The sequence below is a fragment of the Varroa jacobsoni genome, unplaced genomic scaffold, assembly GCF_002532875.2.
Source record: "Varroa jacobsoni isolate VJ856 unplaced genomic scaffold, vjacob_1.0 scaffold_898, whole genome shotgun sequence".
Classification (NCBI taxonomy): domain Eukaryota; kingdom Metazoa; phylum Arthropoda; class Arachnida; order Mesostigmata; family Varroidae; genus Varroa; species Varroa jacobsoni.
Window position 1 is genome coordinate 275,242 of NW_019213800.1, and position 22,060 is coordinate 297,301.

The 22,060-nt window shown below is 39.2% G+C and overlaps 1 protein-coding gene across 5 annotated transcripts in view; it reads right to left on the reverse strand.

The window, feature by feature from the left end:
* Window positions 1–292: 292 nt before the first annotated feature.
* sl (small wing phospholipase C gamma 1) overlaps window positions 293–22,060 on the reverse strand; it is an 83,773-nt gene continuing 62,005 nt past the window's right edge. The window contains exons 7-22 of one of the 5 annotated variants that reach the window (XM_022840939.2): window positions 20,755–20,974; window positions 17,852–18,121; window positions 16,393–16,569; window positions 13,990–14,168; window positions 12,877–13,017; window positions 11,259–11,396; window positions 10,953–11,096; window positions 10,445–10,692; window positions 10,013–10,170; window positions 9,405–9,714; window positions 9,047–9,198; window positions 8,286–8,400; window positions 7,294–7,544; window positions 4,282–4,457; window positions 3,799–3,817; window positions 293–3,327 (exon numbers count right to left, since the gene is read on the reverse strand). In XM_022840939.2, coding sequence (XP_022696674.1) covers window positions 3,802–3,817; window positions 4,282–4,457; window positions 7,294–7,544; window positions 8,286–8,400; window positions 9,047–9,198; window positions 9,405–9,714; window positions 10,013–10,170; window positions 10,445–10,692; window positions 10,953–11,096; window positions 11,259–11,396; window positions 12,877–13,017; window positions 13,990–14,168; window positions 16,393–16,569; window positions 17,852–18,121; window positions 20,755–20,974 — 2,695 coding nt within the window. In that variant the 3' untranslated portion in view covers window positions 293–3,327; window positions 3,799–3,801. Of the gene's footprint in view, window positions 3,328–3,798; window positions 3,818–4,281; window positions 5,268–7,293; window positions 7,565–8,285; window positions 8,401–9,046; window positions 9,199–9,404; window positions 9,715–10,012; window positions 10,171–10,444; window positions 10,693–10,952; window positions 11,097–11,258; window positions 11,397–12,876; window positions 13,018–13,989; window positions 14,169–16,392; window positions 16,570–17,851; window positions 18,122–20,754; window positions 20,975–22,060 lie in introns of those variants that run through there. The other 4 variants (XM_022840938.2, XR_002683087.2, XM_022840941.2 and 1 more) reach the window with 4 other exon arrangements.

Genomic DNA, 22,060 nt, shown 5'->3' on the forward strand with positions numbered 1-22,060 from the left:
TACCTGTAACGAAACTTTTGTAGAGTATGCAAGAAACTGAAAAACCCACAAGATGCAGGAGGACAGATGAGCCCTGTTTTGTCTTTACTCAAAATTACTTTCTTATAATATATCCAACGTGTGCAAAGGCAGTTTGAGTTGGTGCGACTGCAAAAATTTACGAAGGCACTGGTGGATTTTTTCAATCTGTCCGACCAAGAAAGTGTTCGAAACAAGCCCAAGTTAAATTGGCTGTATATTCCCTGGAGGAATCCCGTAAACGTCTCCTCTAATACGATACAAAAAACAAGCATTAAGATGATGTAACCAGTTTTATTTGTCTCGTTGATACTGCACTAGTTTAGTTGAATGGGTAACGCGATAATGAAAATATTCACTATGATTCAAGCTCACTTAAATGCCAAGTTCAAGAACTTTCAACATGACTTCCTATATACGTTTATACAAACTGTGTTGCTCATACCTAAACTACTAGCAAAAAGGAATGTATGAAAACAAAGATGTAGATCATAAGCTAATTATATCGATACAACTTTCTTTGCACCCACACGTGAGTGGAGTCGCTATCCACATCAGTACATAGATATTCCATGTAATTCCTTCGAGATGAATCCTTCAAGTATGTATACAAGTGTGTAGTAATTTTCATGCATGAACGATAAAAAACCACCAAATGAATATTGGCTTAAGTATTATCTAATGTTGTTTATCTTCGCGATTGCATTATCTGAATATGTACATGTGCTGTGCAAGCTCAACAGAACGGGTTTTCAGTTCATACAATGCACATGTAATCGTGACGTTCGTGTGTACGTATGTTAGTTGGAATTAAAAGGTGCCCAATAAGTCCGTATAGAAACCCGTGAGTTATACAATTGAGTCGTACCACAAAAACATACATTTTCATGCTTTATTTAACGTTTGTCCTTGGTCTCGTACTTTTAGCACCATAGTCATTTGTTCTTAACAGACGCAATTAAAATGTACTAGCGAAGAACGCCATATGCACTATGACAAGAACAAAAATTGAGCTTGTAAGGTTGAACTAAAATGTTTAGCATTATACACAACCAATTTGTATGTATCAGCAGTCATATCCATCAGACCTTTCTTACATTCACTAGTGTTCACTGCGCTAATTTGGAAATGGTATGATCAATAAGGGCATATCGATGATCAATTCAGCAGATCTTTTTTTTTTTTTTTTTGCCAACATTGTGGATTCCGCCGGTTTAACTGAATAGATGCCATAAAAATCAATCACAGGGATTCTTCAACCACTCGAAAAAATCTCAAGGTAGAATATGTTTCAGAGCAATTTTATAGAAGCTTCATTGTAACGTTCTCATAACAGAATCATTAACAATAAGTGAAATCGGCGTTTCAACATGGCTTCAGCGACTTAGGCTTATCATTGAATGCGGACTGTCTATCACTGAAACAGATCTAAAGAACCAATAAACTGAGGATAGATCTGAAGGGGTCGTCGCGATTCTTCTTAGGCAACATTTTGACACAACATAGCACTAATTAACAGCGATTAATATCAGCTGAAACTTCAATGAAGGCAGAGGGCAAAGTGTTTTTCATTTTCGATAAAATATCACTATTTATATTGTCGCCGAATTCAAGATGATCTAAATCGTATGATAATATCGCTCACACATGACACAGTATGGTTACTTCGAATCCATTGAATTAATAGGTATAAACCGTGCACTTATAATATATATATATATATATAGAGACGTACATACCCTTATGTCAATATATGGTCGATGACTACAGATTTTGTCGTCTGCTTGTCGCCACTGCTGCTTCAATTGTCGAGTTGAGGTCAACTGGACGTCTTGCTTATAGAAACTCTACTATCTGATTTCATTTTTCTTCGAGTCAATAGCACGATCATTGGGTAGCATCACTGATGCGTTCCCAAAATGATATGAACATTAGCACAAGGACCGTTGCAAACAACCAAATTTGAAAAAGATAGAAAAATACCTTTGTAAGCACGAACGCCTTATTCAAATCGGATCGTTCGCATACTATCGAACATTGTTTGCCATGTCAAAAGTTCGCATCTTTAACATAGTACTTATATCTATTTGTTTACTTCTGCTTCACTTTTATCTCCTGTTTGTTGTTCTAATGTTTCGTAGCAATAATATTTGGCACCATTGCTATCGCACAACAATCTATTTCCTATCTGGTTTAGATGTGCAGGTTTATCCGTGTGTATCTCACGAATTTTTCGATTGATTACCTATACATATGGCTTTAAGACATACTGAAGTACTGGCTCGCTGTCGATCCTCGTTTCGTACGCCATTCACTTTGTCTCAATGATTGTCGACGAAGAGTATACAACGAAATTTGTTCCTCGACAATGAAGCTAGACGGGATATAAACTTATGTCTGTATGATCGACTCTTCGGCAAGCAAAGAAAAACATAGGAATACGTGGTCATTGATAGCGGCCATAATACCCTGAACGTTAAAGCGCTGCACAATAGCAATAATATGTATGTAATAATAACAGTCGTCATTGGCACGTCTCAATGTATTACGAGGCTTCGTCGCTAACCTTTTATCCCTATTCTCAGTCGTTTTAATTTCCTCCGTTTTGTTATAACAATAATAATTCGATTGTCCGTTTGCTAATTCTACCTAAGATGCATATACAAATTGCTGCCTCCCTGATGCAGATCTTCATCGAATTTTCTCTCTTCATATTTAGGTTCTAACTGCTAATGCGCTCACGATACAAAATCGTCTATCCAAGATACCTCGTAGTGCTCATTGAGTATTCGCAGCACCTCGTGTGCTTATCCGTAGGGAACGTCGCTCTTTACCTTGTTGTACGTATTTGTCCGCTTAGAGTCTGTGCATCAGACGTATTTCAACTATTGTTAATATCCGTGATTTTGTGGGGCTTTATGAGCTGTAGACTGCTGCGAAAGTAACCGCCCAGTTGGCAATGGCTAGTTATTGGATAAGCGTTTTCGTATTTGATAATGAAGGTACATATATGGGCTGCTCTAGCTCCTTCGTACACGGGCGTATAGTTACTTTACTTGAAGGGTTAGATGCCGTATGTAGACTCCAGGACGTCGTTATTTTTGCTACTGAATAAACGGCATTAACACTGTTCAGGATCAGAGTTCGGATATTTTTCTATCCCTATGCAGACCTGACTAACAACAATTAGATTGTTGTCCGTTTCTTCTGTAGGACAAATGGGGTTAAAATCGTGCACGCTTTTTACGCATGTCGCGCCCCGTTTTGTGTTATTTCGAGGTGACCGAGTTCTGGAGCTCTAACAGCCGCCTGCAAATTCAATTGCAATATGTAGATGTTAACTTCGCACTTTGTTTTTAGGAAAAGGCTCTGAATATGTATAATGCTCGGTTAGCAGCCGTTTGTTGCCCCATCTGTGGACGGAAAATGGTCACTAATTCAATGATAACTCTGTTGTAGTATACGCTGGTGGCAATTTTTTCCATGACTAACCAATTCGAGTTAGCTTCGTTACACGTGTTGTCTCCTTCCTTTAAACAGGTGGTTATTCGATTTAACTAGATCTATTCTTAACCAAGTTCATCAATTTTAACTTCTCTCTCTCTCTCTCTCTCTCTTGCTCTCTATTTTTCTTCTAGCAGAAATTCGAAAGAATGATCAAACTCAAGGAGTTTAGGTACAATTTAAACTGAATTCTGTTAACACGGGTCCGAATAGTACACTACTGATATAGAATTTCCCAATATGGCTCACACTTTTTCACAGTGCCCGCACACTTACCATTCACTTTCTTTTCGAGCTGCTTGTAATGACATAAATAAAACATAGTCTGATTATTAACTATTTTGCAATAATTATAGGCATACACATAAAAGTCAATTTGCCGTATGACAAACAAAGAGCTTGAGTTTGCAGAAGTCAGTTTTGTATTTAGGGAAAGAGTTTACCAGCTTTATTAGGTTTAATATATAAACGTCGCACTGTGGGAGCAATTACTTTGAAAGTTTGAAGAATAACCGTTAACATAATGAAGGAGAAACATAATGGCATATTAAGTAAACAATAAGTCAGAGACACAAAGATAAGGCTTGAAAAACATCAAAGCATCAGATGAGTCGAATCGGATGCAGCAATTCTGTTGGGCTTGGAATCATCGCCATCTAAAGAAACAAAGACCCACATCTTCGTGAAGCCTCAAACATGACTAGCGTCCCTAAATACAACAGACAGATCGTTTGTCTGAAAAAAACATCATCATTTTACCTTCTGTTGTCAGTTTTGGTCTGAAGTTGTTCCTTTTTTTCTAATAGGGCACTGCGTAACTGTTGTTCTGTTTCGGCGTCAAGGGTCCCGTCCGAATTACCCGAACTAACAAGGGCATCGAGTTCACGGGTTTCATCTCTAAGTTTTTGGATCGACGCATATACCTCGTCCTCGGGCTAGAACGGTTGAATGTAGCAGGCAAATCAAAGGCCACAACTTACAATCCAGTACTATTTTTATGCATCATATGTAGTATGAGGCAGCTCAATGAAGATTAGTTTGCATCTTCTACCAAAGAGAGGAATAGAAATGAATCTAACAAGAAAATAAAAACGTGCTCTAGTAGCTCACTTCTTCTAATTAACAGAATTGGCAACCGAAAAACGAATAGGCTCATTTAACAAGAGCTAGAACTTAAATTGCCGTCAAGGTCTCTGCCCTTCCACCGATTAATGATCACATTTAATTTTTTAGATATCAATCAAAAACGACTAAAATAATAATAATGAACGGTCGATTTGTGTTAACAAATTTAGCAGTTGTATCGGTTTATGTGCATATGATACATGCAAAATATTTAGAACTGCTGAATTATCGAGCAAGCATGTAAAATTGACTCGTATTTCTATTCAAAAGTGAAAGTTCAGACAAAGAGAAAAACGGAGTTTGTGTGGTAGCCGATAGATTTTATCTGCACCAACAGATGTATCTGTAGCTATGTCTTGTATAGATATTCGCACAAGTATGTAAAGGTGGAGGATATTGTGGTTATGCTGTAGGGTATCGGAGCGTAATAGGGTCAAAAACAGGAGCCAATGTGTACTTGTACGGAAAACGTAGTTCGCAAGGATCGGATTTGTTAAATCTATCCGGGTTGAATTTAAGGATTCGTCTGTGTACATCTTACCTATACCAACTCTCCTTTCGGTATGGCGAAAGCATTGAGTTTGCTTTGCAGCTGACCACTTTGTTCACTTCATCCACTCCTTTAAGTGCACAAAATTTTTGTAATTTCAGACGGCATATAACTTTTTTGCTCAGGCCATATTCGACATAATCTATATTTAACCAGAATAATATTAATAGTAGTATTGTCAAACTCCTGTAGTTGCAGGTCCGAATTTCCTCCTTGTTACAACACTTTCCGTTGCTAACGGTTCCTTTCTATTCAAAGGTGCCTTTGCTGTTAATTGAACTCATACAATTAGCGTTATTCAGTGGTCTCCAATGCGTCGCTGACAGGTACAAACGACAATAAAACAGCTGGTTTGTTATTAGGACAAATGGGTTATTTCTACTTTATGTTACGAGATATCATACGTTCATACATTGAACGAGTACTAGCCAACGAATGCAAATATCTGATAAATCCACGCGCACGATAACGCGCACATCCACCTATAGAAATCTCTGTGTCGAGAGCCAACACTTCATTTAAGATCAATATTTGTCGAATAGGCCAATAAATGTTTGTCATAAGTTCTTGCAAGAACTTTTTGTTCAGCAACAACAAGTTCTGGGAACTTAAAACAGCTTCATGTCATATAGCAAGTCGTATATTAGGCAGCCAATAAACAGTCACTGTTCATCCGATCGCTATAAGAGCAAATCAATAGCCTCAACCCCATTCGACGTTCGAACGTATATTACGTTGTGCAAACTATGGTAGATCGTACATTCTTCGAACACTTGAAGCGGTGCTTCTTGTTTCCCCTCACAGAATTAATGAAATACTAAGCAATTATATTGCAGGTTTTCCATTTAGATCGACTGTCTGGTCAAAACCTGTAAAGGGGCGTAAAGCGTAACATAAAGCGTAGCATCGAACGATGCTGCATTATACATTCGTGTTCCGAAGAAATTAGCCTTTTTGCAAACGTATCTATTTATCAATAGAACAAAAGATAGAAAAGAAGCGATGAATCCGCAGAAAAAATTGTCACTTCCGTTTACTGCAGTCGATTTAGGCTACGCATATCATAGGAAGAGTTGAGCGGTTATAGCAAGTAAAAGCGTCACGTGACCCCCGTACTGGTGCCTGAATCCAGTTAAGCCTCTGCTTGCAAGTGGGACGTGCCTGCCAATAGTTTCGACGCCGGTCCTGGCTTTGCCTATCTTTTCTAATTATACTACAAACACAGTGTAATTATAATAGCAAGCAACGCTGCGACACCGCTGTTCAACAATGCTTGCGTGACGACAAATTGGCTTAACGAACACCGCCGTTGACATGGCCGCTCATATACGTTAAAGGACTGCCGGGAGTAACCTTCGTAGGGCAATGGAGGCATGCTAATGCGCATAGGAACAACGGGAGCAGAAAAAACCTTCATCGAAGCCTGGCTTCTGACCAGCCTATCAGCCTATGCACTTCTCTACGTTTGGCTGTACGTTACACTACGACGTGACTAACGTAAAAAGTGAAGAGTGGCTTGCGACAAGTCCCGGGGAAGGTGGCCAGAGCTGGTACGACGCGCCGAAGGTTGCTGGTCGCAATGTCATAGACACGACAATAATAAAAGAAAAACAACAACCATCCTTTATACTGTTGTAATTAGAAAAGTTAGCGAATAAGCGTGCTGGGTATGAGTGTTCGGGGCGTGCGAGCAGGCAACAACCCCTTCCCCTGTGCTTTATCCGATTGCAAAACGTAGTCTAGAAGACAGTACGCATAGTGGAAACTACAACTGATTATATACTACATCCGAGTCCTTGTAATATAGATCTATTTCTTACGAATGATGCTCGGTCCTGTGAGTGGACGCGATGCTGGCTACTTTTGGTCGTAAAGACAGTCAGTATCCATTTTTCGATTAAAACTCATTGTTTTCCTTGTGTGTTCTTTTCCAGCTGAGCTAGACAATGTTGTAATATATTGAATCAAGGGCCAATATACGACAGTGCGAATATCTTCTTTCTCAACGCCATTAAATACTAACGTGCAGAAAACTCGAATAGAATTAGATTTACAAAAAGAAAAATAACAATATTTATGCCAATAGTTTTGCCTACCTTTGCCAGACTCATGTTAAAATGTACAAGAAGCGAGGCAAGTTCTAGTGATTCGCTGTATTCGTTCTTGAGCGGAACCGATCTATAACCTGGTCGTAGACACAACAGCGGATACGTTGCATGGCCAAGAAAATTTGGTTCTCCAAACATGTCCTCATCAAATATTGCGAATCGCAGAAGGGCCAATTCAGGATTCATGACGTCAAACACGAAGTGCTCGTTTGACCACGATGGATTCAGGCCATTATCCGCTAAAAGTCAATGAAATTAGCTATCATAGAAGGAAAGTGAAATCAAAATAAGTGTAAACTTAATGTTTGTTATTACAAAGTGAAATCAGCCGAACTGCATCCGTAAGTTAAAGTAATCCGTCGTTTATATACTGTGCGACCTAACGTGTGTGTGTGTGTAGCATCTACAACTGCTGTCTTTGGCTGCTTCAAGTTGGTAACGGCACCCGGTCTGTTCATTCCGCGTTCGGCTCGAGTAAATATGAATATTTAAAGTAGAAGTTTAATCGCGCCTGGCGTTAGTTATTTTATCTAAATGTTTATTTTGTTAATTATATGTATTTGGTTATTCGTAATAAGCTTATCCGACGACGTTCATGCCTTTTTCGATATTTACCTATACTGGTTCATCGAAGCTATATACAGTTGTTCCTCCCTATTATCACATTGCACGCAGTCGGCTACAACGATCTACATTCGGATATCGTTTTCGGATATTTTGCAATTTTCGTCAGATAAAGAAACGTGCTTCTGTGAAATCTAATCCTTATAATGTTCCTATTTACCATAACGTTTTGTTGCCCTATTAGTCGAGGCGTGTCGCTTACAACTACTGAGACGGCTGTTTTTCCCTGGGGGTGACTACGCAAAAACGTTTGGCCCCCACGTGCACGTGAGAAACTATTACTGTCAAACGTACGTAGCAGGCTTAATTTCACACTGCTAGGAAAGGCGCAGGATAGAATACGACGAGCTACTTACATATTGTAACTGTCTTTTGCTTGGCACAGTCATAATCGGCGCCAATGACTTCAACTTCAATGTAAGGACTAACAATACCCCGGCCGGACTTCATCAGATGACGGGCTCCGATGATCTAAAATACATAAAAAAAAGTAAGCACTAGTTAGTGTGTGTATATATATGACTATTGCGAATGTTTTCACCGCCGCGGATATGCGCCTGAACCTATTCAAGGAAATGGTCGACTCTGTGACGACCCAAGCGTATTTGATGCAGCCATCATGTATAATAATTTGAAAAAAAAACATTGTGGCCTATATCCTCTCGTAAACAAGGATGAAACAAAGAGGGTAATACGAGGATGATTTATATCGATATTGCTAATGTTGCATGCCAGTCTAATGGGTCCAGTTTAAGGCAAACCCCTTTGAAATTTCCACACTGGACTAAACGTACGCGACAATATAAACAATCACTAACTCGGTAAAGCGGTATTTTCACATTTCACGCTCTAAGGACTACAATTGACCCCAACCAGTACTGTTGTACTAATCACTTTGCGACAACATGTTAATTAAGCTGGTTACTGTAGACTGGCTGGACGCTTCCTGCAATTGCCAGATCTTTTCCGTGGAAATAAAATGTGCGCTAAATCGGTAAGCAAGAAACGATAATGCAAACAAACAACGCCACCAAATGTATCCCTTTTCCTGTTCCGACCGTTAAGGCTGATCATTACCTACATGAATAAGAAAACTAGATCAAGACTGAATACGTACCCTTATGCTGAGCACGCACGCTTTCACGTTGGCAGGAAGGCTCTTCCGATCGTATGGGTCGAAATTGTCCTGAAACATGTACTCTGGCCGAAGCACATAGCCGCATCGTCCATTCTGAATAAATCGAGCCTCATTTAATTGCATCGGTCGATCTGGAATTGAAAAACACATGTAAGTAATAATAACGAGCCAATAAACTTTCATATTTAAAGCTTTGTTAACATTTGTGTAAGGAAATTCTTCTTGAGCTATGAACTAAGACTTTGTGTAACTTCCACCATAACAATTCGATGATAGATATACTCACGATTAGAATGAATGACTAGAGTGAGAATTCTATAACGAGCTTTTTCCTTACCTGGTGTCTGGTAGTTAAGCGCCACCATTTGTACGCCAGCATTCCACAATCGCACAGGGTCGTAATTGGAAGAATCGATTCGACTGCCCTTCGGATACACTCGACTGAATTGTAGTCGATGATAACGCATGAAGAAGTTTACGTGGCCTGGAAGAAGTAAACGTTCAGCCTTCGTTTCGGGAAATGAAGACATCTCACAGAAGTTCCCGGCTCGTTCGGGGCACCATTGGACTGATCGGCAGTAGATAATTAGATTTGATAATTCTTTGGCCAATCGAAGACTGCGCTCCATCTCCTTCCGCTGTTCCAACTATCGATCAGCAAACATCCAACAGTAACGTTATGATAAACAAAAACATCACCGAAATAATAAACAGCCTTGTCTTAATACGTAATGAAACGCATGCTTTTACATAGCACGTATGTGCATCTCCGAATTTCCATCAGATCTGAAGGGATCGAACGCCAAAATAGCCCCAAGACACAGTACTAAATACAGTAGCTTTTGAAATAATTTAGTTCCACATACTGCCCCCATATAATTGATTTAAAAGGAGCTACCCTTGTCTGTTCGTGCTTTCAACGGGCCGAAATTTCAAAACACAAACCATATCATTAGCGGACTGAGCGATTTGGCGAATCTTGTTAATCCACTCTTCCATTTCTTCTGCTGATGGCGCTGCGATGTCTTTTTGCATTGACTGAGTCGGTGACGTTATTCGGAATACAAATCTGCCACGATTTTGAAGGACTTCCACAGAACAGCCTAACAAGAAAGATAAACCTAGTTATTTATAAACTACGTATTGGCAATGCAGGTGGTCATATCCGTCGCAAACAATCTTACGACGTTTTTGCATTCAGTTGCTTCCAACAGAGTTCGGCTGTTACATTGAAATTATATCCTTTGAGAGAATAACAACCAGCTACCGACTTTTTTTGTAGTAAAATGTACTTTTCTTAGTTCATGGTTTTTTTGATTCAAAATGGATGTGTCCTGCGCTAAGCGATGAAAACCCATAAGGGCTAAGTGTTCTTACCTGCAATATCGATACAGCCCTTTTGCAAAGTTCCAAGTGGGGCCAGTTCTCCATCGTCGCCCTCGCCGCCAGCGCCGCTCGCGTTCTCTAATGCCACGTCACTTGCGCTCACCTCAGTAACGAAGTTTGCCGGAAAATACTGTTCCTTTTTTCCACCGTAATCGCCTTTCCACCAACCGCCATCTTGCTTGACGACGTTCGTAATGATAGCGTGCTTTGGAAACGATAGTTCGTCTGACTTTTGCGCCCTGTAAGTTACCCGAGAAGATCATCTCCGGTATCAATTACTATTCTCAACAGCAGCCTTACGGAGAAGGGCAGCTATGGCTAAGATGCTATATCTCAGCCACTAGAAATAAATCATTCTCAGTAAAAAATCAAATTTTAAGGTGTTTGGTAGGCAATCCAAGTCCAACAGAACCTAATAACGGGTTTAAAGATGACCGTTGTTTTATGTATAGTCGCTGTTAGAAAAAAATAACGCAGGCGCTCCGCTGGTATACTACACCTATAATCGTAGAGGGCCTTTACGGTGATTTGGTTCTTAAAGTGGTTTGGATCCATATACTGGCCGAGGTCTGATTGCATCGAGCTTAAATTAGTAGCATCGTCTGAAAGCCGGTTTAATCCACTATCGCAGACGGGGAATCGACTAAAAACAAAACAACACGAACGTGTCATTCAATCAAGATATGTTTGATCAAGACAGTGAATGATGATTGGCAATGTTATTCCAGTAGCTGAACTAGCTCAATGTGGAGGGACGACTTCAATTTAACTGGATCAAAAAATCCATTATTTAAATGATTCTTACTTAAGCGTGATGCCCTTATACAGGGTGTGTTTTTCAAAGTGGGCAATCAGGTCGGCGAGACTTTCGAAGTGCGCATTGCCCAGTATGAATAGTCGGCCTTCTTGACGAATTCGGCAATGCTTGATCCCTCCGTCCGCTCTGCGGAACGACAAGCACAAAGTTTAGCTCTTGAACAAATATAAATAGCAACTGGAGCATCTCTAGAGAATGATAAATGATCGTTTTATAGGTCGCCTAGATTTATATATGCGATAACAATAGTATTTTGATTGTCTAACTAAAACGAGCTTTCTTATATCGCAATCGCTGAATAAGCGGTTTACGACTCATTAGTAATTTAAATCAAATTTGCGGTTGAGCCGTTGCTATTGTCTTTACTGCGCGAACGTTTTTTTGTCCTTAAGTGAGTATTAAAGGATAGGTCAAGTTCTGCTTTTTGGGTGTACTAGATTAATACTATTCCAATGGGAAGCATATTTTTGCAACGCGTCAATACCCTTTAGATATATCGAGTACTAACGAGATTGCTTATACGTAGAATATGAATATGGGTAGTTTTGTCGTGCTACCCAGCTAAGTACAAACGACAGGTGATGGACACTAGGGAAAACACGAAAAAGTAAGTCTGCTTATGTCTTGAGTAGTATTAAGCTACGATATTTACTCGGTCTACGCGAACTACACTACGTTACGGTTATACTGTTATTAGATAACTTAAACGGAAAGCGAAGTTACAATGTACGGATATAACAAAGCATTGCGTTCATTCTGTAAGGTTCTAGCCGACGGCATTATTAACGCATATGGCTTTTGGATTTCTCAGTCACTACTAACGGCAATTTGATACGCTTCTCAAGGTACAACTTTCATCGTAGAAGAACGTGAAAAAATATGGGATCCGAATTTGTCATAGAGTAAAATCATCAGTGAAATATGCTTTCAGTAATTGTCAAAACCAATACAATACTTTCTTATCGTTAGATTAGAGCAACGCCAAAATCGTGGGATGCTTTAGAGGCAACCTTGAATCGGTTGAGTAACAAAAACATCGACAGAGGTCTTCGGCAGCAAAAATACACACGTGATTGATACGATTTCAACGAAACAAATAGATTAATTAGAAACACAATAAAGGCTGTCAATATGGAGGATGAATTTTTATTATCTTATATAGGATCAACACAAACAATAGGCTACAATTGGCCAGCTTAACAATTTCATGCGCAGATCTTCGCTTGTTAGTAGATAGGACAGCGATCCAGTTCAGTAGAAAATCAGTATATTATATTACGTATACAGTGGAAATTTCTTACCGCGAAGGACTACTTTCAAGTTAAAGTTTTTAGGATAAAAATCACCCATTGTTTTTGTAGTCGTCCACTAAAACATGTAGAAGACCAACCAATCAAGCAAGCAAGGCTTACATTAGGCACAAATCAACAAGTCAATCAAGAACAACTATGCTTTTCTTAATAACGCGATAATCTGATCCTAATCTATCACGGAGGGCTCCACTTCGTCGGAATTAATATGGTAATTTAACATAAACATCGTTTTTGTCTTTGCTACAAGCAGGTATGTGCTGTTTATTATGTATAAATGTGTTTTTATACATTACCTAAATGACAACGCGAAGCAGTTGTCTGCTTTGTTTTCGGATGGCCTAACGATGAAACAACCGTCGAATGGAGCCTTTCTGAGTAATTCTTCCGTTTTATATTTGCTAATTGTCGCACTGTACCACTCTTTACCCTCATGGCTGGAAAACAATCAAAGATGACACCAAGTTATAAAATGCATGCATCTGTTAGATAGACGGGTTGGAATTGGTATATAAACGTTTTCCTGAATGGCAATTCATTATATCTTATCATGCGGAACGCGGTATATGTATTGATATGGATCGAATCGATACCCGGGTTGCGATCTTTTCGGTAAAGACTAGTTTGTGGAAAAAACTGAATTCTTCACGGCAGCTGCTTATGGTTGAAAATGTTAGGGGATCAGTGAGGATCGAAACGTACACTTTATTAGCAGATTCATCATTCACGGGTGGTCACACGCAAACAAACACATCATTGTCAGCTCTTACGCATTGGCAACAGCCTTCATTTCCGGTCGTAGCAGCAAATAATACCAATCATAGTAAACTGGTATCGACATATCGACCTAAGTAGCAATTCGTCTCGGCCAGAAGCGGCCCTGCGGTAAACCGCTGAGTTTCCTATTAGCGGAACTGAATTAGGCCCGACACTCAAGACCTAGCTGTAACTATCAGTGCTGTCGGGGCAGGTCATAACAGCAAAGATGCCTTTCTATCGTATGCTGAGAACTGTAACTTCGGTTATTTTGAGTAACAGATAGAAATGTACCGCTGTGTGAACAAAAGATGAAATCGACCTAACGAACAATCAACCCCAACAAATTTCGCAAAATAGCTAATTCACTTGCGGACTTAAACTTCAAATATGGCAAAGTTACGTTTCATGTTAAATGAAATAAAGTTGAACGTTATGCCTACCATTTATGTTAGGAGACAGTTGATCAGGCCGCTTGTTTCGGTATAGTTGCCTCTATAGCTTGGCGCATTCAGTTAGTATTATAGAACATGGTTTGACCTTGACCCACCGTACTGTTGTAACATACATGATAAATTAATTAATTAACCTAAGTAACTAAAGAACAATTATATTCATTCCAACGAAGCAGAATATAGTTGTATATCCTTTACCTATTCGGTTGAGGTACAGGTTCGGTGAGGTACATATAGAACTCTTGAGAGCGTAAAGGATGTGTCTGGTAGTGAGTTACGAGCGAGTACAGCGTATCGAAGCACACACTATCGATAAGGTAGTATTTCGTTTGACCACGCTCTTGTTTAGTACGAATCCGACAATGGTTTACTTTGCCCTGGAAAGCATTTACGAAACGAAATACGGATGAATAATAAAAGAGCCGTCAATAGAACTACATAGTTACAGTGTCCGCCTAAAACCAACGTGCCAAAACATCAACAAGATAACAAATGGCACAATATGTTCCTACTTATTTAGCTATATTTTAAACACGTTTATGCACCGACATCTCGTAACATTCGCTATATACCCCTCGAATAGTTGTTCAAATTTTGTTACCCCATGACCCGATCTTTTCTAATAAAGAAGATGTCGATATTGTCTGTCAGTCACTTTGGCGTAAAAACTGCACACAACGTGAAGTCCCGGCTATTTAATTGAACGGTGGTACATTAATGTACTACTGCACGATGACTATCACCTATCTCGCCTGTTACATTATTCAACACAGTCTACTCTCATCTAATTTGTTAATTTATTAGATTGATAATACTAGTAGAAAATGTGTCCTTTCGGGAGCATATAATACCAGTAAATAGTTATTACTATGGTCATCGATATTTATTGCGCCCTGAAGCTTATGACTGGATAGCAGTTACATAACGTGTATATAATGAATTGCATACCCCTACGCGTTGCTCCGGTACTACTACTATTGCTGCACTTATATAATACCGTCTATCTAGGCCAATACTATGAATTGAACCATTCAATTAGGCTTAACACAGCGCCCGTATCCGTTGCTGCCAGGATCGTTTGATGTTATTAGGTAATATCCTTGGTTCCAATAATAACGATAAACAATGCTAAACTACAACAACGTGCATCCTTATAGGTTCTTTTCGAATAGTACCGCTTGACGAGTTAATCTAGAAGTAGAAAATGTACCTAAACATCAAAATTGGCTTGAAGAAAAGGGCAGAAAGGAAGCCGTTAACGACGGGAAAAGTGTAAACTACAACGACAGGTTATAAGTAAATGCATACAATTCCTTGGTCGTGCAGTTCTCGAACGAATTACGGAACAAACAGTAAATGGAATCGTTTTTTTTAATTTGCCTTTGTTGTTTTCAGAAAAGTTAGCCCACTTCTGGAGTTTACTTTTACACTGGAAGTAGATTTGGATTTCAAAAAGGTGTTTACTTGATTGCTAACTTAAAACCTAGATAGTCAGGTGCAGATTTTTTTAACGAGGTTATGCTAGCATTATGAGGCATTATACTGGCTAAAATTTACCGCTAGGATATTCATCTGGTTCTGTGGAATGCCCACCCACTGAACCCCGATATCCTTAGGGGTTCTTTTAAAACTCATCCTCATTATAAGCCCAACGAAACCTTACAGGGACGAACATGGATGAATGAAGTGCATATTGGGCGTGGTAAAGGGAGCACAATATAAGATACTAGAATATGGCGATTCATGTTAATTTTTTCTACAATAACCTGCATGACTAGACAAGGTCGTGTAAAAGAACTGTGGCATAATTTATCTAATTAATGTATTCAGCTCTGATTAGTCTTTTCGGCGGATTTAATGTCAATATGTTGAAAAATATATGCGAAAACTCTGTTAAGTATCTGTTGTCGAATACATTGACGACATAATCTCTCAAGGGGTTTCCCTTTTTCACTTTTTTAGAAAGATTGATCTCCGTGAACAGGAAGGTTGCTGACGTTCCTCATTTCGTTGAACCTTGAAAGTGTTTTAATATTAATAGATCACATTTAAGGTTTATAAATTCATAGGTCAGCAAAGACGGTTGATCGAGCTATATTTCTTATTGCATTGGATGCCTTTAACCGTAGCCTAATGCTATGCCTCGACGCATTACTTTTTTCTCACATGATCGATGGCAAAGTGAAGGTTGTTTACCTTGAGAATAGGGATCCAAAGGCTCGGCCTACATCAAATGTGTGCGAACTACTCAACAAATCTCACCACTCCGGTCAGGGGTGCGCGAGCTTCTCAGTCCAATGTTTCTATTTAAGAATTCGCCTTTGTTTTCCCACAGAAAGCAGCCCAACTATTAAAGACTGTGTATCGATTTACTAAAAATTGCGTCGTTATTCACCTAGGCGTACCTAAGCGCCGTAGCAGCCAAAAAAAACTATGGTGTTAAACAGGTTACGAAGTTTCTTCGTAAGGGTAAATGTTGAAACCATAATCAAATTGATATGCAATGGGAAATCGAGACCACAAATTTTCGCTGCGGTTACCTCAGAGAAGGCTCGACAACACGGTTAAATCTACATGGATGCGTTGCGCCTGACGACTTACCTGTCTCCAGAAAGACAACGAGTAGTCTCCCACAAACGTGTCAGATTCTCTTACAAGGAACGTGCCATCTCCTAGGTTAGAAAACTGCTGAAGTAACTCAGCCGCCCGCGCTCGACCTCCTGATAGTTTGCCATGGAACCACTTTTCCCCAAAGTGGAGTTCATCTGAAGTGACCCCCTGCAACAACTCGAAAGCGGGAAAAAATTGCAATAGTTTCCGATGAGATTCTTTCTATTATGGATTCGACAACGACCTATCCATTGCGTCTACAGTGTAGATATCGATAGCATTTAAACTATTCACTTTGAAATACCTGCGCAATAGTGTGTTCATAGAAATAACTGCTTTAAATGGTAAGCCTCTTTGTGAACAAGGCAAAGATTGCTCCGTAAAAATATATCGTTAGAATCACAAAAAACAGTTACTCGGGTCTATAAAAAGAATAGTCAAACAATTATTACTGTGAAACGAACGATAAGTTAACTATTTGCTATACGATTAACTATACGATAAGCTAAACACACAAAGCTATCGCTATAAACGCCTTAATACATAAGTTTACAAGCGCTTATTAACAGATATCTCAGAACTAACAATATGGCTGCATTCGCATATATTTTTAGGCCTTATGTGTGGAAATAAATTCTATTTAATGTTTTCTCTCTGTATTTACGTATTCTACATATCTACGCCATAAGATTTACTAGATACGTTAACGTTGTAAGTCTATATCGTGTGAGAATAGGCATATTATATTATTCGTTATGTGGCGGATGAACCATTTTACCGACCATTCTAGGAACGACAAATAAAAAAAATATAGCTCTTGCAGAGCAAACGCATCGTTTATCGGCCCTTAGAAAATAGTTGCCTATAGACGAGGCGTCAAATCATTCATACAGGACATCTATACGTGGATTTGGTATAGGCTCAAACGAACACACGTATATGTATGTATGCGTGTATCTATTGATCCTTCGTTCTATCTCCTTACGATTATGCATTACCAAAACTGCTGGCTTTACAATCTAAAGGTCTCTACAAATTCACCAAAAAGGCTTTTCAAATACTCGTTTTTGCGATTTTCCCGAACTTTGCCCAGCGAATTTAATTTTGAAACAAGTGTACTGGTCGTAACAAGCAATCCAGGGAACACGGCACATCTCAAAAAACAATTCAAATGTTTTAACTCGATAAAGCAAAACACTTAAATGCAAAGGATCCTTAATTTTCAAAATCGAATACGAACGAAAAAAAAAAAATGAAATGCTAGGAATAACTATCTTCGGGTCGAACCTTTACTCTGTACAAAGGCGAACTTAGACACGTGATTTTACTCTGCTATGTTTAGGAATTAGTTAATGTCAGATATTGCTCAACCTTAGATGTGTCCACGGACGGTCATTATAACGTTACCGACTTGGGGCGTGCGAAGGTACGCCTCTAAAGTGAATCTCACCTCTCTAGCTTGTCCTGTCGCCTGCACAGACTCCTTATCGCTATCGTCTTCCTCTTCGCCGGGCGACGGGGAAATTTGCTCTTCGACCGCATAGTACATTTTACTCTGGGTGAGCATAAAAAAATGCGATTTCCACTCTTTTTCTATCGGGTCCTCGAGATAAAGGATGCCGTTCTTCACCGAGTTGGATATATCTGTCTCCTGAGGTCCGATCGAGTCTTCCCGAGTCACAACAAACTTTTCGTCACTACCTTCCGGAAGTTTTTTATGCTGCAATCACAGAACAGAAACAGTATTATTATTAGCGTGCCATTGCTAAAGTGAAACGGTCAAGCGAACTTCCGCGACCATCCCCAATTGAACATGCGCAGAAATAGAAGTTCTACATAGACACAAAACGCCTGTATAGCTGGAAAACTAATTAGCAGAGTTTCTCTGAAAAGAAAACGAGATTTGTGGGAAGTACCTCAACGACTGAATTAATCGAGCAATAAGCAACATAATAGCAAAAGTATGTCATATAAAAACAAAAAAATAAACCTTCGGAACACAATATACGAAACCCAGTGATAATGTTTAGTGCATCTATCATCAATTTCAGATTCGAATGATATTTTTCAAGACCGTGTAAACAGTCAGTACCCAATTAAGTTTCTATCGAACAGGGAAAGAGTAGCGAAAAGCAGAGTATTGACGATCCATAGCTACTCGTGTAGTGCACATTGGTTTTTTCTTGGGCATACAATTTTACTACAAAAAAACACACCATTGAACCGGTTGAATAATCATAATGATTCTTGTCTAGCGTAGAGATACCATGCAACCACACGGAAGGGCATTTCCGCCATTGAAGTTTGGATGCAATTAGGCTTATATTTGATACGATGCTGATAAAAAATGAAAAGTAAATCCTACAGCTTTGGAACCTACATAGAAGAAGCACAAGATGAAATATTGTGCGATATATGCAAAGTATTTGATACATCTGTTACGATGGTATTACCTTCTAAACCCCGAAGAAATTACCCTCCAGCGGTGGTGAATGTGCGGGAAGCTAGACCGCGCATATTTTACCCCATTTTAAACAAAAACAAAGATGAAATGACGCTGAAATAAAGCCAGACCACACCAAGCTCCCTTTCCTTTGTCACGACGAGTTCGGACAGCCAGAGGCGCACCGGCTGGCAACGCTGAATGATTTGTTGCCTTTTCAGGTGACATTTCATTTATCGTCCTATCCGATCGCCTTTCGTGGCAGGCGGCAATAGCAAGCCATTGCCTCAAGTCGTAGTTTAGCTGCTTGGCCAGGATTTATCACTCAACATTCCATCTTGTCACAGAAGGGATCCATTTATTTGTGAATGGATGTACATTTGTATGAAACATTCGGTCTGAGTCGTAGGTTTCGTTAGAGAAATGCATTCCTAACAAAAACTGTGACGGCGTTGCAAAGGCAGCTTTCATAAATCATAACTTGTCTGATTTTGTCAGAGAAGACGGAATCAGGAATTCTTGAATTGCAGCACTGATGGTCCTATCGAAGCCTGCGGACAGTCTTTGTGAAATATTTAATAACAGGATAGACCAATAACAATAATGGGACCTTAACAAGTCCAACAACAAATTGCATAATATTAGTCTATAAAGCTTACAGCGCAGATAGCACCTATCATCTACTGGTATTTCCTACTTCCGACTGAGTCGATCATTTTGCTAATTTATTTCATTAAATTTAATTGTTTTCTCATTAAATACTCTCGTTGTTTCTTGTATTTCAATCACTTGAAGTACCTTTATAGAATACAAACGTTTTGGAAGAGCGAGACCACTTGGAAAATCAATTTTTAAAAAGAGACCTACTCAGTATAATGTATTTCGATCGACAGCCCGGAATAGGGTATTAAAAGCGTCAAAAAAAAACAACAAGTGGTGAACTTTTATTGAACGCAACAAAACTAAGAACATGTGGCTGTGAAAATGGACCGTTTAACAGAACTCTTCTGCAGTGTTTCACAAAATGGGTAACAATTCACTAAGCGAAGGATTATTCTCGGGGGCTAGTAGCTTAATAGAACAAATATAATGTAAAGTGGAAGCACGAATTATCATTGCAGTCGCTATTTCTATACAGAAACACGAATCAATAGACGCTACTGCTAACGACCGAATTGTGTTTCAACGTACAACAATTACCTCGATGAGGTACGTGTAGCTACTGTAAAATATGTACAGGAAGAAGTAACAGAGAATCAACTGTTTTTGATGATTTAAAGCACTGGTGACTACCGCTAAGCGCTGGCTCATCCTGAATTCAAAGTAGCTTTTAGAGCTCAAAAGCTTTAATTTTCGGCACGTAGATAAGGATATGATGGTTTGTAGAGGCTTGCTGCCGAAAATAAATGGGGATAACGGCCAGTTGTGTCTAGAAGGACATGCGCAATTAAATAAGGAAACTACCAGTAAACAAGTTACCACATAAAATTTATTCATATGGATAACTGGTTTATAGAAATAAAACCCATTACGCCCAATCTATCATAATAATTTTTCATTCGAGAGCCGAAATAAAATTCATAAGGACAATAACCGTAGAGCGTAACTGAGATGGCTCTAAAACCTATTTAAGTCAAGAGAAGCGGACTTGGTCCTGTGTTCGTGAATCATATCTACAATATTTCTTTGTCTATTTTTCAACGCGCAGGGTTTTAGTCACAATAGCTATAGGTAGGGAATTTCAGACGTTAGATAAGAGCTGTTGCGGGTCTGTTTATACCATTGGCAACCTGTCAACTACCAAAGGTACAATACAGCACATCAAGAGATACAAGTATATACTCCAGAGACGGCCAATATAAACCAAACTTTACGGGGGCTTGTAAGCCTCCACACAGAATCTCACTAACCTTGATAATAATTTTCCTTCGCAATTGCTGAGGTGAGGGCATCTCGCGAGAATCTCGTTCAATCGGCTGAGTTAGAAGCATGTCTTTGAACACTTCTTGGAACTGGTTTGCCATTTTTCGCTGTTGTGGTAACGTACAATGATTCTCAATAGACAAGATTAGCGGGAACTCAGATACAGCGAATGCATGCTCCTTAATTGTATGTAGGACATCGATAAACCTGAAGCAAGTAAAAGAAACACACAAGTTACTTAATAGTCAGTCATTTGGATAAATGAACACAGTTTTTATCCGATCAGATTTTTTTTTTTTTTTTATTACATCTCTATCAATTTCGTTTATTAGCAATATAAATATAAAGAAGGATATAAGTTTTAAAAAAATATCAAAAACCTGACATACGTAATATTTCTGAATAGTGCGTAATTGTTATAACTCTTACTGATCTACCTAGCGCCAATCTAAATAAACTTAAATAAATATGTGAGTACCATTGCATGAATGTGAATAGAAACTCAGCTGACGCTCGTCATTCCACGCGTCTCAATTAGAATACCCATTACAACGAACAGCCTGGCAAAAGTGTTCCCCAGTTTAGACGCGCTACCCTCTATGTGTGCGTGTGTATATGTAACTGATTAGATTAATTATAGGTACCAGTGATTACTTCACGATGATTTCATGATAACTTTTACCGCCGCCCCCAGGGGTAATGTGAATCTGCGGAAGAAAAAGCCTTTTTGCAAATTTCAGCAGATCTCTATGCTGAAGGCGTAATTACTAAATACTTTGTAGTGATGCAGTGCTGGTAACAAGATGGCTGCATCTAGCAAAGTCCCCTGCTGCCTGTCTATCCTGGTAATGATAATATTACTCATAATAATCTGGTGATTTTAGCCGAACAATGATCTATTCCCCCAATCATTATTGCCGTGGTTATAAATTGAAGAAACATCGAATCAAAAAAAATCATGATAAAGTGTATGCACATGTTTGGTTGACTGGTCAATCATGCACGAGTGCAATGTAACGTTATTTTTAACTGCATTTATTGTTCGCTCAGCTAGCGGACGACAGCTAGTAAATGTAAAAATAGTACTGGTTGAAATATGACTACTAGCAGAAAACGGTCGGCGATCTGTTGGCTAAGATTAGTGTGCGAACAAAGCCTGAGTCCGTTGATAAACCCTCATGCCTATTAACCGAATAGAGGGCCCGCACTGGTCAGTCGCTTGGCCTGCTACCCTTGGAGACTCTGACAGACGAAGGGACTAAGTATAGTTAAGCGAGAAAAGAGAGATCACCC